Genomic DNA, 17,667 nt, shown 5'->3' with positions numbered 1-17,667 from the left:
CACAGTCATACACAGTACGATATGCAGTGAAATGCTTGGACAACTGCTCGTGACCTAAAGAAAACAAAAAAAGGAAAAGGCTATGCATAAGATAGGAAATAAATATGAAAAATTAAAAAGGGTAAATTTTACTAGGAAGGAATAAAATATAAATTAAGGTTAAAAAGGAAATAACTGTACAACACAAATTAGAATGAAGGGTAAATTTAACTGGGAAGGAATAAGATAAAATATATAAATTAAAGTTGAAAACAAAATACACAATATAGAACTATATAAGAATGTATGAAGAAATATAAATAAATATATACACAATAACAGCAGCTGTACAAGTATTAACTGGAAATGAAGAATATAATGTCCAGTGTTGTGCAATCCACATCATGTCTTCTGCAGTGCAAATATGCTTAAATCCAGGCAATTCTTTTTGACTTTAAAGCTGAAATGATAAAATCAGTGTCTAATGTTAAAGCAACAGAGCTCCAATGAAGCTCAAGTACAATAAAATGTGATGCAGTCTTAAATCATGCATTATAAAGTTCTCTGCAGAGCAATTTATTGCTGTAAGTAGACTTTAGAGATGCATAGGGCCCCCGCAGCCACTAGGGGGCAATTTTTTCCACTTCACTAAAAAGCCAGGAAGTAGCACGGTCACGGTTTAATGTGGCTCCTTTAAAAATACAGCATCACTCTTCCTATGAATTTGCTCTGATTATCTACACATCAAAGAAGATGCTTATTTATTGTATTGTATGCTGTTTTGTTTTCTACTCATCTCATGTTGTTGTTTCCATATTCATGTGAGAGCTGGTTAAATGTATTTATTTATTTATTAGTTGGTAGGGGAGATCATATTTTATGTTATTATGTTTTCTATTGAAAAAATCTATTCCCTAAAATTAAAAAAAACAACACATTTCTGAGGAAAATTATGCATCTTTTGCATTTATGGATTATTATTTACGTTTTATCTTTTTTTTTAACGTTTTCTTAAAGTTTAAACTTCTTTGGTTTGCTTGTTTTCCTCTAAACATGTAAAGGAAGAAAATTCCAGTAAGATCAAAATCCACTGTTTCTGAGGAGGATCAGTGTTTACACTGTGAAAATGTCCAATGGGAAATGTTGAATGACATTAAGAAGTACCCCATATGACGAGTTTATCTAACGACATGAATAAATGTGCATCTGTCCTTGAGATGTATTTGTCTGAATTGTGTCTGTGGGTCATAAAACGTGTTTTTCGCCGGTATTGGCAGGCCTGAATAATATCTAGGAGGCAACTTGTAGTTTCAGCTGTTAACTAAAGCTACAACAGGCAACTTAGCTGGCGCCACAGTGAGGCGCAGATGGGGCCTGCTGGTGTTAAATTCGCGTCGCGGGCTTATGACGTCCTCTTTACTCGCTGCTTATCTGCAGGAAAGGTGCGTTCCCTCAACTCCTGACACAATCGTCTGGATTAATCAAACATCCTAAGTTGTACATTCATAAGAGTTGGCGCTTTACAATGGATAATAACTTTTATATCACATTTCTTCTTCATTGCAGAACTTTTAGTTCACCATCCATCGCAAATCTACAATGGCCGAGGAAGGGTGAGCAAGACATTTCTGTATGATGACTTGATAATAAAAGTTACTTAAACGAGCCGTAGTTAAACTACAGCTGAAATTTGTTTAGGAGAGGATAGTGACCTTGTAAACATAAGCTTTTTGGTAACAGTGTGCTTTATAGCATAAAAGAGAATATTTCACATGAGACAAGTTGCTAGCTTAGCAGGGATAGAGGTTCAGTTATACTACCCCCACGCATGTAGCAATTTACTATAAAATTGAATTGAATAGCCCTTTATTGTCATTGTACATGTACAACGCAATTGTACAACACCAACTGTGTAGGAATAAAATGTAACAGGTCACCAGCCAGATAAATTGCAAACAGGAGAAATGTATACAGTCACAAGAAATGTGTGCAAAAATGAGAGAAAGGCACATAATAGAAAGCTCATAGATAAGTCATGTCCATAGTCCGGTCCAGGGGGCTAATGTTTAACAGGTTTATACAATCACACAATAGTAAATCTAGTTTAAAATTAACCTGAGATACTGATATGCGGCAGCTTCACTGACGTTTACAATTCCTCTTCCCTTTAATGATCACTAGTGTAATCACCTTGATCTTTGTTATATTGCTCTTCATATGTGAATACAGTCAAAGGGTTTAGAAGTAGTAGTCCTGCCTTTAGTGCAGCTATGTATGAAAAATATATGTGGAGTCTTAAACAGGCATGTTTTTCAGTAACTTGAAGTCTTCTCACTGATCTGAAGTATTTAAGGGCTTTGACATGCTAGCAGTAACTTATTTGAAACCTAGTGACAGTGTTGTGTAGAACACTGACTCAGTTGGCCTTTCTTCAGCTCAGATTTAAATGATTGAGAAGCCAAACATGTACACCTTGATGGAATATATCATGTCGTCAGCAGTCTGGCTGCAGTATTTACAACTAATTGTAACTTGGCAAGAGAGGAGTTCCAAACCGTCGTAGTCCAGTTTAGATGCAGGAAGGCTTGATAAACCTGGTATAGATTTAGGTTTTTAGTCTGGATATTATTCTGAAATTTCATTATTGTGTTTTTCTGCCAGCTGAGCTTTTGTGCATGACTGATGATCCCATCTTTTGTCGGATACCCCTTCACTCTACAATGAGTGAGACGCTCGCCGCTCTGACATATGCCAAAAGCTCAGCTGAAGAGGCCCCAATTTCTTGTGCTCATCTTCCTCAAAATTTTAAGATTTTTTTTTTATCTTACTTCCAACAGCAGTCCTGCCGGAGGTGTGATGGATGTCAACACCGCTCTCCCTGAAGTGCTCAAGACCGCACTCATCCACGATGGCCTAGCCCGCGGTATCCGTGAGGCTGCCAAGGCTCTGGACAAGTAAGTCTTAAACCTTTTAGAGAGCTTTAACTTAAAACGTCTGAGCCATCCTATCAGTTTAAAGTGTGAATGGTATAATGTAGTAGCCTTTTAATGTGAGTTCTTTTTTTCCCCCTGTTCTTTCATAGACGTCAGGCCCATCTCTGCGTCCTTGCTGCCAACTGCGATGAGCCCATGTACGTCAAGCTGGTGGAGGCCCTCTGCGCCGAGCATCAGATCAATCTCATCAAGGTACTGAATTTGCTTGGGTTTGGTTTGATGTTCATGGACAGTTGGACTGCGTTCTTCTATTTATTTTTTTTAAACCAGTTGCATAAAGTGAATGTAGCACTGCTGTATCGCTGATGACAATTTGGCTCCCTCTACTGAACACTGTGAGGAGATTGCCAATTGTTACCCAATTTCTGTCTGAGATACAGTTGAGCTTGGACTATAATGCACTATTCTACCCGTGCTTATTATTATTTTTACTGTGTTGACTTAAATTCATTCATGAAGTTGAAGTGACCTTTTAAACTCTGGCAGGTTGATGACAACAAGAAGCTTGGTGAGTGGGTTGGTCTGTGCAAGATCGACCGCGAGGGTAAACCACGCAAGGTGGTTGGCTGCAGCTGCGTCGTTGTTAAGGTAATTATGTTGCTTTCTTTCTTTGGCTAGTCTGAATTCACTTGATTAGCCTTTTGATCTATATAGGAAACCTTAAATGGGAATTCAATGAGATCCCTCTAACATAACAGCGAAAGAAACAGAGTTATGAGTTAGGACTATATTTGCCAGTCAAGTGCAGTTGCTGTGCCTCATGCCATGCAGCTGTTTAACTCCTGGCTAGAGAGGAGCCAGCGTACAAGCCCCGTCATCTGCCTGTGGTGTCCGGGGTCCCTAAGGATGGCTACATAGAGTACCAAATGACAGTAGGCAAAAAAGGTGCTATAAAGGCAATCCATGCAATTCCTCTTCCCTTTAATGATCACAATACAACTTTATTTGTCTAGCACATTTAAAACCAGAGGTAGCCAAAGTGCTTCACATCATCCAATAAAACAGTAGTAAAGTACAAAAGCAGATAGCAGAGAAGCTAGCAGGTGGAAGGCATTGATTAACCAAGTATACAAGTACGCAGATAAGCAAGCAAGACTTAACGATAAAAACAATAAAACAATATAGGCAAAGAAAGTGAAGGGCAAGAAAGTACACTTAAAAGGCATGCTGTAGGAGGCCGGGAAGGCTAAGCTAAAAAGGTGGGGTTTCAATTGAGACTTGAAGGTCTGGATTGAATCAGACGTGTGAATAGTATGATAGTATTATAAGTAAGCAGTAGGATTTTGAAATCAATGCAGTGTTTAATTGGAGGCCAGTGAGAAATGGGGTGATAGACTCAAACCTACGATTACCAGTTAGAAGGCGAGCCACGGTGTCATCACTAGTGTAGTTATAAAATCAGGGTTGGTGTATTTAACTCAGTCTAAGCAGCATACCTATACCACAGCTGCAGTAAACATGTGTGCCTGAACTAAATGAAATTCAGAGGTGAGTTGTGTTGACACGGTGTAACAAGCTGATCACCTCCACACTGCATTGAGCCATAATTTATGACAAAGACTGAAACAAGTAGTGTTTAAATATATCTGGAGACATGTTAATTATAGCTCGTTATGTTTCCCTTGCGTAATAAACTTACATTTATTTCCAAATGGCTGTTTAATGTTTGCAGGCATACATGTCTGTGATGTTGGGCTCAGTTGACCTTAATTTTATTTATTTATCCCCCCTACAGGATTATGGCAAGGAGTCCCAGGCCAAGGATGTGATTGAGGAATACTTCAAGTCCAAGAAATGAAGTGTCAATAAAACAATGAAATGAAGCTCTGGAGTGTGTTATTGATTTGAGTTGCTTGGTTGGATATTGAGCATTATTTTACTGTGTACCAATCTTGTTGCTTGGTTAGTGCATCATTTCATGAGCTCTTTCTCCAAATTGAGAATTTCAGATTTATTTATTTATTTATTTTTAATTTTGAAAAAGCTCTTTGCCCTCTGGATAACATTGTTACTGCTTAGCCAGAAAACGTTGATGGTCAAGCAGCATGGATCCCAAATTTGTGAGTATGAACGAGTGAAACTTGAACCGTGCAATGCGCAGTTTTGAAATTCACACCATTGGAGCATCTAGTAAAAGTTCAAATCCTGGTGACCTTAACTTGACCTCAAGTTGAGTCCACTTACTATGATTTAGGCTCCATGGAGTGTTGCTGTCTCTTAGCTGGTTTGACTGAAAACTAAAAAGCCAGTCAGATAATGAACATTGTTGAAGCTTTCAAAACATCTTTAAAAACTTATATAAGTGTAATACTGAATGCCTCCCAATGTATTACATTGAACAGAGCTTTGAAATGTTAAAACGCAAACATCAAATGAACACTTAAATGGAACATTATCCAAGAAAGAATATAAAGGAATAACAGTTACGTAATTGGAGAGAAATGAAATAGTTGAGATGAATACCATCGAAGTAATTGGTTTTCTAGATTGTTCTATTTGCTATAGTACTAGTGTCAAAAAATGACATGAAAACCAGTTCTAATAAACAGCGCTTATGTATTATTATTTATTTATTTTTTACATAAAATGATGCATGTGAAATCCTTTTGCACGAGAAGCTTACCATTTACCTTGTGCAGCTTGGCAGGTTTGCATACGTTTCCTCAGGTTACAATCGAGTACACCAAAAAGCCAGACTATCACGAGTTTGTTGCATAATTCTTTTATCAAGTATGACTTGAAATATTTCAATCCTTTGATTTTGGAATTAATTATAATGGGTTATAACTCAAGGAAATCATACATCAAACCTGATAATTAGAATATTTCCTAAGATCATTAATTTATAATACAGAAATGCCCAGCTTCATTTAAATGGAACTCAATGGAGTCTCCTTTGCCTCAAATTACTGCATCAGTTTGTGGCCTTGCTGAGTTGATAATCAAAGTCCAGTTTGCTTTGACAGCAGCCTTCAGATTGTCTGTATTTTGGAGTCAGATTATTTTTCCATCTCTACAGAGAACACGTGTTCATGTTAGATTCAGTTGGGAAGGTTTGGTATTGCAAGCAGGAGCCAGGTTTTGCTGGAAAAAGGAAATTGGCATCTCTATAAAGATTGTAAGCAAATGGATGCATGAAGTGCTTTAAAATCTCCTGGTAAATGGTTGTATTGACTTTGGACTTGATAAAACATAATGGACCGACTACCATCAACACTAGTATTTGACATGAAAATCCAAATCATCAGACTGAAAAAACTTCACTGGGTGAATCTCCACTCTTCCTCCAGACTCGGGGACCTTAATTTTCAAACGAAAATCCCAAATTTACTTTAATCTGAAAAGATGACTTGAGACCACAGAGCAGCAGTCCATTTCTTTTCCTCCTCAGCTCAAGTAAGATGCCCCTCGCATTTCTGGTTCAGCAGTGGTTTGACATGAGGAATGTGACATTTGTAGCCTCTTTCCATCTGGTGTCTCCTGCACTGACACCAGCCTCGGTCCACTCCTTGTGATGCTCACCCAAGTTGTTGACAATGCCCTCAAGGCAGCGGGCATCCCCATTGCTTGTGCACCTTTTCCTACGACAACTTTCCTTTCCAGTCAGTTTTCCATGAATATCTGTTGATACAGCACTGTGAACCAGCCTTTCAACAGTGACTTTCTGTGGCTTACCCTTCTTATGGAAGGTGTTAATGATCATGACCCGGAGAACTGTCAAGTCAGCCGTCTTCCTTAAGGTTGTGGGTACTTGAGCAGACCAAAAGAGTGTTTATACTGCTTGAAATCAAGTATTCTGATGGTTTTTATGAGCTATAAATAAACCGTAATCAAATTAAAACAAAGGCCTAGAATTCTCCAATGTACATAAAATGGATATTGAATATGGCACAGTTATTATTCTGAATTTAGAAAAAAAAATCAAAATATTCTATTGTTTGTATCTCTCTCAGTACATCAGCAGAATAGGAAATCGTACCTGTGTGGTGTGTGTGTTTGTTTTTTGGGTTTTCATGTTTTTTTAAGCAAAAACCATGAAAATAACCTTAAGAGGAGTCAGGTATGCAGTATAAGGTTCAAAGGCAATCTGTTCAGGTAGAGCACAATTGGGATGTTAAACTCTTTAGGCTCAGTGTGCTCACTAACAGATTGCTCTCCCTTCTTATTATAGCCCTGTCATTTTGTGACTTTAGTTTCAGAGTATCACAGGTTGTGCTAAGGATCTTGTTTCTTTTATGAAAGAAGATGCATAGGTCATGTGGATAAGTTTTCTCCTTTATATCTACATACATAGACATTTCTGAATAAAGAAAAGACATTCAAACACATTAAGGCACAACACATCATGACGCACATCTTCAAGCCCCACCCACCAGAAAGAAAACAAAATACAAAAACCAGAAGGAAAAAACAAAAGAGCCTCAAAATTTCCAATTATTTGACCAAAAAGAAAAAGAAAAACAACCCCAAAACCCTACCACTGTCATGTAAGTTTATTGTAAATAATTTACACAAATTTCTACCACAGACTGCATTCTTTTGTCGTGATTATTATACCACTGGGAACAAAACCCTTACAAAAAAAGCTGTTATCCCAGTATACATGATATGGTCTGTACAGAGAAGCCTTCAAATTAATGCATAGCCAATGATCTTCCCCCCCAAGTGATGCCACAAGTCCTCATTTCCACCTGGGTGCTCTGACCACAAACTAGATCTCAAGGGAAAAAAAATATCCTCCCAGTCCAAGGAAGGTCTTAAGCCTTGACAGTTTTAGCCTGCTACAGCTGCAAGAACAGCAGACTGGATTTTCAGAGGTCTGTCCCCAGCATCAGGACCAGGGGGGCTGAGCAAGGATGTGTCGGATAGCCTTTTCCTAATCCCACTTTCCTCTTCTTTACCTCCTTTAACCTCTTAAGACCGTTACGAGTTTGTAAATCCAGACATTCAAAAACAAGACAGGAAACGAAAGTAATCACAGAAACACTTGCAGTGTCGTGTGTTCTTAAATAGTTATACAAAAGAAAGGGGCTGCCTGGCTGACCGTGTCCATGTGACAATGCAATGAGTCCATATTGCTATAATAGTTACAGGTACTCAAACTCCAGTGCTTGGTGTAATGCCAGCAGGTCAGAGTGACTTGATATCCTCCAGAAAGGCATGTTGTGCTGCGGAGTGGACACACATCATTAAAATCAGACGTACAATTATCACTGTTGCACACCACCACCGCCTAACCACATGCAAGCTACACTACTGTAGCTTGTAGCTGCACTGCAAACAAAAATCCATGCATTTCTAAGGCTTTAAGACAAAGGGTGGCATTTTGGGAATTATGCTTATCCTTCTGTTCAGAAGGTTACATCAGATGACATAATTTATATCACTCATCTCTCCCCTCTTGGTGAAGCTACAGCCAGCGGTTCGTCAGTTTAGCTTAGCATAAAAATTTTAAAAATAGGTACCTTAGCCTTAAAAAAAGCACAAAAATCTACAAAGGGCAATTCTCAATATCACCAACTTAATTGTAACATATATGTATCAGCAATAATATGTACAAAGAACTTTAAAAAATGTATGAAGGATAACAAGATTTGTGCTGATGATGTTAGCCTCTACTTTGACTGATGCTAGCCTCTACTTTGAAACACTCATATAACCCATAGAAAATCCCTGCAGCTGTTGTTTTTGACTTTTGTTTTCATTATAATAAAATCAACAAGATATAACTAAATTGGTGAGCTGTAAAGACTAAGAAATTTTTACTTTTTAAAACACCAGTTTCCCCAATGTTTCCAGCCTTTATGCTAAGGTAATTTAACTTTTTGCTGACTGTAGCTTGAAGTCAATAGTTTCCTAAAAAGCTTTAACAGTAGTGCCAAAATTGTATGTGGGAAGTTTTTACATCCTGTTCTACATTTTATTATGTTTTAGACTAATCTTGAAATGAATTCAGTTTTTTTCTAAACACAGTCTACACATAATACTCCACAATAACAAAACAGAGTTTTCAGAGTCCTGTGATACACATTGTCTTCATGCGTAACCCCAAAAAACTGTTGGGTCACTCTGTGGAATGTGAATAAAAACAGAATGCAATGATTTGCAAATCTCATAAACCCATATTTTAATAAAGATATTAAACTGAGAAAATATACCATTTTATGAGAAATGTTGGCTTATTTGAAGGTGACGGCAGCGGAATATCACAAAAAAGTTTGGATGGGGACAAGAAAAGCCTAAAAGTGGTGCTAAAACAAATATCTAGATGAAGAGTTTGCTACTTATCAGGTTAACTTGAGGCAGGCCATTAAGATGATTGGGTATGAAAAGAGCATCAGGTTGAATTCAGTTTTATTTATAAAGCACCAAATCACAGCAACAGTTGCCTCAAGGTGCTTTTTATTGTACAATATTTAATATGTGCATTGAAGGAGACATCCTGGTCAAAAAAGACTCCAAGACTCATCCCAGTGTTACTGGAGGCCAAGGTAAAGCCATCCAGAGTAAGCATCTGGTTAGACACTGTATCTTTAAGATTTTTAGTACAATAACCTCAGTTTTGGAAGTGGAAAACTGTTCTGCAGTCAGATGAATCAAAATTTTGGTAAAATGGATTTAAGAGTGTTCAGTTCGAAAGCCTGCATTTCTGATGCTATGACACTGGACTGTGTGAAAGGAACAACATTCCTTTCCCAAAGGTCCAGGAGCTGGTTTCCTCAGTTCCCAGACATTTACAGACTGTCGTTAAAAGAAAAGGGGATGCTACAGAGGTAAACATGACCCCTGTGTTGTGAATAGACTGATGACCCAGTGTCAGATAAGTGGCAGAAGATTGATGGATGGATGAATGGATGGATGATAACAAACCTGTTGTTATGACACTCACAGTTGTGGCGCTTCCTACTTTTATTAAATGTTCTCCTTGTTTCAGCCAAACTCCGTAACTGGGACGGAGGCCATGTAACTAAGAACCCAGTAGTCACTATGAATAAAATCCTTTGTAGGGATGGGAGAAACATTCATTAAGACAGTAATCCAATCTGATCTAAAATAAAGACAGACGCATGGAGGAAACTAGGCACTGGGCATCACCTCATTAATTCCAATCCTACAGTCAAAGACAGAGGTGGCAGCATTATGCTCCATCAGTAATTTTCTGTCAAGTACTGGGAAACCAGTAAGGATAGAGGGAATGATGAAGGCAGAAAATATAGAGAAATCCTGAGTGAAAACCTTTGTCAGAGTGCTCAGGATTATATTTCAGCAGGAAAAAAAGGCCCTAGTGCAATGCCAAAAAAGCACAGGAGTGGCTCTGGGAAAACTCCTGGACTGACCCAGCCAGAGTCCAGACCTAAACACCTCTGGAGAGTCCTGAAAATGTCTGACTGAGCTGGCTGATGTTTAACAATTTTGCTAAGGAGAACTGGAGAAATCTTCAAATGAAAGCTTGAAGGTTCATTTCCGCTCGCTGCTGCCAAAGGAGCTTTAACACAAGTGAAGGGTAGTCATGCAAATGGGTTATTCCAGGTTTTTATTCTTAATAACTTGATAAAACACTTCAAAATCCTATTATACTAGGTTCTTGTGGAGTATTGTGTGTAGACTGATGGGGGCCAGGAGGGGGACTGAACCAATTTTAAGATGATGCTAATGTTGAAAACCATCCAAATCCAATGTATTTAGTGCTCAGTAAGAAAGTTAAAAAAAAAAAGAGTATATCCCAAAATGCAAAGCCATCTTTTAACAACCCCAGCACCCAGCACGATGAATGAAACCCAAAGCTGTAGAAGAGAGGATTAAGAAAATATTCTGGTGTAGCAAACTTAAAATAGATCACTACTTATCTCCCTTTTTTTTGTTATACAACTACAACATCAGTTAAAAACACATAACAGGAGACACGTCACAGGATACGGCAGGATCATTGCTCTGAACAAATGAGGCCGTTCACAGCCCAGTCAGCGTGTACATTTACACAGCCATTCATTACACAATTGCAGATGCCAATGTCAATCTAATAAAAATCTGTTATTGACACAAATTTGGAATAGCTGACGCTGAAAAAGCTGGTGCAAAAATATCCATCAGCAGCTGAGGCTCATTCTCAAATTTTCACTCTGACGGCTGCAAAAGTCTCCTGTCACCCCATGAAAAAAACAAAACAAAAACCAAAGCAAGTAGACCAGAAAAAGTAAAGGACCAACACAAAACTGCAGCAGCAAAGAAAGGCGGGCTTCGTCCAATCAGAGCACACGCTGTGCTGAGTAGGCGGGGGTCACGGTGAGGTTGCGGGTCCATTACCTTTTTGGCCGCCTGTTCCTCTTCCACACCGTCCCCAATTACAACATACACTACTTTCCTGCCAAACCTTTGCATTATGCGTTCAAAGCAACTCTCTTTTCCTGCAAAAAACAAATAAACAAGGGGGAGGAAGGAGGGTCACATGGTCAGAGGGGTCAAAGTTCAGGTGTCATTTGTTTACCTGGCTGGCGGCATGCTCTTCATCCTTTCCATCGCCAATCACAACATATGTAATGTTTGTGCCAAAGCGGGAGACTATACGCTCAAAACAGCTTTCTTTGCCTGGAGACAAACAAATGGCTTTCACAGGTTTTTCCTTTGTTTAGATTGAAATAAAACACAGGAAGAGGTAGAGCTGTGCGTACTAGGGTGAAGTGAACACACACACAAACACACAAGATGGTGTCTAGTGATTTAATAGTTAAAAATAGCGTACCCAGAAGTGGCGTGGCATCTGACCTTAAACACTAGTTTTTAAAGATATCAGATTGTTACATCTGTTTGAATCAAGGCATATCACATAGTGACACACACATACATTTCCTGAGTGTTGTATCTTTCTACCCAAACCCCAGTCTGAGTTGTTTTGTTTCCACTCTTCAATAAGTCAGCACTGGCCATGGTTGCGGTACACTGTCACAACCAGCTGAGGTTAGAGTCCGTTCAGAGTGTAGACGTGCAGCCTGAGCGACATGTGTGTCGAGGCCAGATCGGGAACGCACGAGCTGAGTGCGGATATAATGCTGGAAGAATACTGTAAGTGTGGGGATAAGTAAGTCATACTAAAGACACTCAACACCCACACAGGTGACTTCGCCTAATGTGGCAAATGAAACATCTGCTGGGTGGAGCTGTGTTTCGGATTGTGTGACGTCATCCACCTCAAAAAGATCATCTTCCCTTTCAATCAAAATCATTGACATTAGTAGTATAAGAGCACACGTTTAAATTAGTCTTGAGTCACCCCTTACTTGCTTCTATCTATCCAGATTATCTTGCAGTTTGTTTAGCAATGGTCTCGATATTTATTTATTTTTTGCAGCTTTTTCATCATTTTCAGTCGAGTTCTTATATCTGATCATTTTCACAGGGATGATTTTTTTGCTTGTTAAGCCATTTAACATCTTAACACTGACCTATGAGTCATTCAAGCATAAAAAAAGGAAAGGATGCAGTAAAAGCATACCTGGATTTAAAACACCCACACACACACACACTCTATTGACGGAGAGGGGGAGATTTGAATGTCTTTAAGAAGCCTGGAGAACTATTCCTGATGACTGCTCAAGGAATCTACCAGAAAGCCTAAATAAGAGAGTCCAGGCTGTGTATAAAAGTGGTCATATTAAACACTGACTTTCAAACTTGTGTGAATTGTACAAATGGACTGTTTTCCCGTGTGTGTTTACGCATGTTTTAATAAATCATTGCACCTATTTCCCATTTTCCTAGAAAAACAAAGATATGAGGAGTGACTCAAGTCTTTTGCACAGTACTGTATCTATCCAGTTACTATTTTATGACTTCTATTCCACAATATATTGTATTATTTAATTCAGTCCATGAATGAAATCATTAATTTAGTCTTTGTTTTAAATTCATGGACTGTGTACAGATGCGTGTGTTTACGTGTGCTTACCTATTTTTGTTGCACTGTAAATGTTCTCAATAGGAAAAACAGATCCCAGACTATATAAGAGAACTTTGGCCAGCGCTGGTATGAGCTGTGTTGTGGTCACCAACACATTTACACAGTTACTCCTGATGGACAAAGAGAAAGAATAGGCCATATTATGCACAGTGGAGGTGGGTAGGTAAATGCATGAATAGATTCCCGAGTGCCTCTAGTGTCCACTGGTGCTCAGGTCCAACCCTAACTCTTAACCACGGAAATCAAAGGAAGAGAGGACTAGAAGAGACATTGCCATCTGTGTAAATCGTGGAAATAAAATGGAAAGTGGCACCTGGAGCTGATTATGGACAGGGACTTGAGTGCGTGGGTGAGCCAGGAGTCAGTCAGAGCTTCCACCTCAGCTCTGAGCTGCAGCCAGGCGTCTCTCTTAGCAGGACCCAGCAGACCTAAAACACAGCACCAACTTCTTTACTCTATAAGCACTCTACAATGCACTCCAATTTTGTTTGAGCATTAAAAAATAAGCTGTATTTGCTGTATTTGTATCTGTGTCTATACTGTTCCACTATTTCATTGCACAGTGTTCCCTGTGACAGCAAGGGACTATTCTATTCTTCTATTCTGTTATTAATTAACTTTAATATTTAAATAGTCCTATACAAAGTTAACCCCCCCCAAAACAAAACGGTTTTTTAACATCTAATAGATGATCAGGACTGAATGCTCCCCCCTTTCCCAGACAGAGTGTGAATATAATTTTAGAACATTTCAACTCCTGTAGAGTTTAACTAAAGTAAAACTCATTTTCAACTCCGTTCTGAGTCTATTCTGATTGGCTTACCCCCCACATTGTTTTTGTACGTGCTATACAACTCTTTGACTCGTCGGTAGCGGAAGGCCAGTTTCCTCATCCAGTCGACTCCACCGCGGACGCCCGTAGCCAGGCACAGGTTTGCGCTGGTTGCAGCTGCATGGAAGCCATCAGTTGCAAAACTGTAAGTACTGTCAATAATAATAATATGTTTTATTTGGAAATCTGCTCTGGTAGAAAAAAAAACAAGATGGTTATTTGTATTTTGGTATTGGTATCACAAACACAACGGCAAGCATTTATTTGTAAGAATGCAGTTAAGTATCATCTACATACTTTTAAAATTTTAGTCATCAAGTTAATATTAAAACACAAACTGGACAAATGTTGTTAATGTTTATCTGAATATATGATCTACAGAAATGAATGAATACTACAACTTTACACAAAAGTTAATTTTTAAATAATCACCTTAAGTCCTGGCCATTGTCATCTGATGACACGTCATCAATATGCACCTGATCACATTCCTGTATACAGATACACATAAAAATAACAATTATTGCAAGCACAATGTGCCGAAGATAGAATATAGACATGTTGTGACATTTACAGTATGTTAACTTCATTTTCACCACAAGAGGGCAGCAGTTGTATCTAACTGGGTAATGGTTTGGACCTCAGGCTTCCTCCCACAGCCCAAAGTCATTATGTTAATTCAATTCAGTTCTATTCAGATTTTATTCCTATAGCACATTTAAAAGCAACAGAGTTGACCAAAGTGCTTCACAATTAGTTAAGAACAAGAGAAAACAATAGAGAAACAAATACAGATAAACGAGAAGACGATGTATTAACTTAAAAGTCAAAAGTTAAGATAACTGTTGATTGGAAATTGGCTTTAGATGTGACTGTGAGCACGAATTTTGACAGTGGTGTCCCCTACCGTTTGCTCAGTCCAAGCTGGTGTATGATAAGGTGTGTATATCAAATCAGTGGAACAATGACATTCTCAACATTACGCTTTGTGCAAAAGCTAAAGACGGAGCAAAAACTGTTGACAATGTTAACAGCTGTGACTCACCTCCAGGTCATTAAAAAATAAGTGTGTGTCAGCCAAGTTGAAGATCATCTCTTCCATCCTCAGACCCAGTGTTACCGCCATGGGAGGGTCCTAAGAGAAGAGGAAGATAACATCATCATGACATCAACATGACAACAAATTTCCAGAGTTAATACTTACTTCCACCTCAAAAACCATTTTAGACCCCCCACCCTCAACAAACCCCTATTTGTATACTTGGTACGTTCCGCTCATCACTGCAGACGCTGACAGACAGGTTGCACTTGTTCTGTCCCATCAGCATTCCTTACGTTTTGAGGGGGGGGAGAGAGCAAGATTGTGTCCCTCCATGTGTGTGTGTTGCAAATTGTAGGTGCCCTCAAAGGGAGATGCCTGGAGTGTATGTGGTGTGTGAATGGTTTGTGTGTGTCTATGTGTGTGTGTGTGTGTGTGTGTGTGTGTGTGTGTGTGCGGGCGTTCTGGAGAACGCGGCCTGCACTGCCAGGCTAGCGCTCAGCTGCAAAAACTATCATCTGTGATAGGTCAGCAAGGGTCGACAGCTTGCCGCACGATTCGCTGACGCTGTCAGACGACCAGAATAGAAAGAAACTAACAGGAAGGAGAGCGAAAGTGAGCAGGCGAGGTGCTCAGGCACGGAAAGCGAGAGAAACTGGCGGCATTCATGAATGTCAGAAAGTGCAAAAGGATGTGCATCTTAAATCAGAAATTTGCTAACGGTGAGGAAGACTGAGGACGATCGCCTAAAGTCTTTTTCATTTAATCAAAACTGTCACCACATATACTTATGAGTTCTGTACCATAACAACACATGTTACTGAAATTTGTTATCTCTGACACACAGTGAACGACAGAGATTGAAGAGCATCTGTTAAATCTCCACTATGACTCATCACTGGCTATATTCTACGCACATACAAAAGTCAATAACTCCTACTTGTTATTGCTAAATAACTATTATAATATTACTGCACAAAAATCCAGATGGACTCTTCACCTTCGCTGGTATCACTTAAGCTCTGGAAACTCAACACTTCCTCATGATGTGAGCAGCATACTAAGTATAGTAAGAAACAGAGAGTGAGATTGGCTTGTGCGATAAAGACGTCTATGCTTGTATTGACAAAAAGGCAAAACATCATTTGGAGCAGCTGTATCCTCAAAGCTCCATGAGAGGGGCACTTAGGTCTTGTGGTTTCTATGTTAATAGTGTAAACACTATTTTGGGTGAGGTGTGAACAGACACAGCTGCTGCTATATTTCTCAAGGGCAGCGGCAGAAAACGAGGTGAAAAAAATTCTCTCGCAAATATTTTCAGGCAAATATTAGGAGGCATATCCTTTTTTTTTTTAATGCCGATGATTTGCCAGTTGTCATGAGCCATGCGGGTAATCTGACGTGGCGTGCTATGAGAGGGTACATTAAACCCCGATTTGAGTTCTTGGAAACATCTAATTCACTAGTTTGCAAGTCAAGACAAATGCAAAACCTCACTTCTTGATATTACCATTCAATTCAGTGCTTCTCTACAGAAAATACAACACAAAGAGGCTGAATTATCCATCAAGACCACGTGTGCCCTCGCTCTAAACATGGCATTTTACAACTCACCAGGGCCTGTCTTATGCCCATTAAATCCCAATTGCCAAACCTTAAAGTCCACAAATGCAGAACAACTAGGAAGCACATCAATGCCTGCAAACCCTATTTGTAAAAAGCCTGGGCTCCTATGGCTCAATGCAAGTCGGGCTCCAAATTGTGCGTACGCTGTGCCAGCTTTTGTTCGACTGCCAAACAGCAATATCAGAACGGATTTATGATGCAAAGTCCGTACAGGCGGGCTGGTGGCCACGCAGGTGCCCACAGGAAACGACATCACCCAATAAAAATCTGCAGCCTTGGCTACGCGGGACGACCACAGATCAGTTCCAAGAACATTTTTTATTAAAATAAAGGGAACTATAAACAGGGATGCTGTTATGGGAGAAGGAGAGACCACCAAATAAGTTCACAGAGAAAAGCGGAATAAACATCAGCCCAAGTAAGAAATTAGCACATTACATTATCATTCAATTAAAGAAAGCATTGGCAATTTAAAGACTTGTTTTATAATCCATTAGATTATCATCCCAAATTGACCGTAACATTCCTGAAGTGGCTGATGTCATTTTGAAAAATCTACAGAGACAAATGAAGCTTATTCACTTTGCGTGCTCATTGTGAAAATCAAAGTAAGGATGGAAACTCTGGTTTCAGAGATGGTGTATGAAGGTGGAGTATTGGTCCCTAAAAATCTGCTTCACTGATAGATCCTCACTACATTATATAATTTACCAATTTATGGTAACTTACCAATTTTAATCTATGTTGATTGTATCTTTTCAAGAAAACATTAACTTTCAAAGCTAAAATTTAACCTAGCATTTAACGTTATTTTCCACCTGTAAATAAGAAGAGGTGGGATGTGTTTTCAGAATGTGGCCATGTACCACCAAAAAAAAGCTCCACACCTCACTACACCACAGGGCACAGTAGCCTGAACAGTAAACCACCACCATATATTTTCTTCAAGAGAGTAAGTATACCCTTGATTAACTATGCAGCAAGTGTGAGCGCCCTTATAACAGCAGGAATTTTAGCTGTTTAATAGTGCAGATCATTCAGGTGTGCCCAAATCTCCCCAGCAAATTCACCTTAAAGTTATACCGTGAAATGTTCAGACAAATAGCCAAAACCCCAAGAGCTACATCTTAGACTTTACAGGTCTGTGGTAGCATACTAAATGCTCATGACAATGCAATTAGAAAAAATACTGAACAAGAATTGCTAGCTTGGAAGTGTTACCAGAAGAAAGGCTCCCGGGCAG

General features: G+C 39.1%; 2 protein-coding genes and 1 non-coding gene across 6 annotated transcripts in view; 2 read left to right on the top strand and 1 right to left on the bottom strand.

Moving 5' to 3' along the window:
- Window positions 1-1,345: 1,345 nt before the first annotated feature.
- Window positions 1,346-4,795, top strand: rps12 (ribosomal protein S12). The gene is made up of 6 exons (XM_085431689.1): window positions 1,346-1,421; window positions 1,546-1,592; window positions 2,817-2,933; window positions 3,062-3,164; window positions 3,459-3,560; window positions 4,708-4,795. The coding sequence occupies exons 2-6, from the start codon at window positions 1,579-1,581 to the stop codon at window positions 4,768-4,770; spliced, it is 399 nt and encodes a 132-aa protein (XP_085287815.1). The 5' UTR covers window positions 1,346-1,421; window positions 1,546-1,578; the 3' UTR covers window positions 4,771-4,795.
- LOC146691736 (small nucleolar RNA SNORD100) lies at window positions 3,268-3,351 on the top strand. The gene has a single exon (XR_014915425.1). It is a non-coding gene; the product is annotated as a small nucleolar RNA SNORD100 (small nucleolar RNA).
- A 2,440-nt stretch (window positions 4,796-7,235) lies between the features above and the next one.
- eya4 (EYA transcriptional coactivator and phosphatase 4) overlaps window positions 7,236-17,667 on the bottom strand; it is a 50,044-nt gene continuing 39,612 nt past the window's right edge. For 3 of the 4 annotated variants that reach the window (XM_085431685.1, XM_085431687.1, XM_085431688.1), the window contains 7 exons: window positions 14,805-14,894; window positions 14,192-14,250; window positions 13,751-13,911; window positions 13,241-13,355; window positions 12,916-13,037; window positions 11,277-11,377; window positions 7,236-8,140 (listed from right to left, as the gene is read on the bottom strand). In XM_085431685.1, coding sequence (XP_085287811.1) covers window positions 8,060-8,140; window positions 11,277-11,377; window positions 12,916-13,037; window positions 13,241-13,355; window positions 13,751-13,911; window positions 14,192-14,250; window positions 14,805-14,894 — 729 coding nt within the window. In that variant the 3' untranslated portion in view covers window positions 7,236-8,059. Of the gene's footprint in view, window positions 8,141-11,276; window positions 11,378-11,457; window positions 11,559-12,915; window positions 13,038-13,240; window positions 13,356-13,750; window positions 13,912-14,191; window positions 14,251-14,804; window positions 14,895-17,667 lie in introns of all 4 variants that reach the window. The other variant, XM_085431686.1, reaches the window with a different exon arrangement.

Source organism: Copadichromis virginalis, linkage group LG15, assembly GCF_057382275.1.
Source record: "Copadichromis virginalis isolate Kocher_CV1m ecotype Utaka linkage group LG15, C_Virginalis_male_GT1.1, whole genome shotgun sequence".
Classification (NCBI taxonomy): domain Eukaryota; kingdom Metazoa; phylum Chordata; class Actinopteri; order Cichliformes; family Cichlidae; genus Copadichromis; species Copadichromis virginalis.
This window is presented reverse-complemented; position numbering and strand designations above follow the sequence as displayed.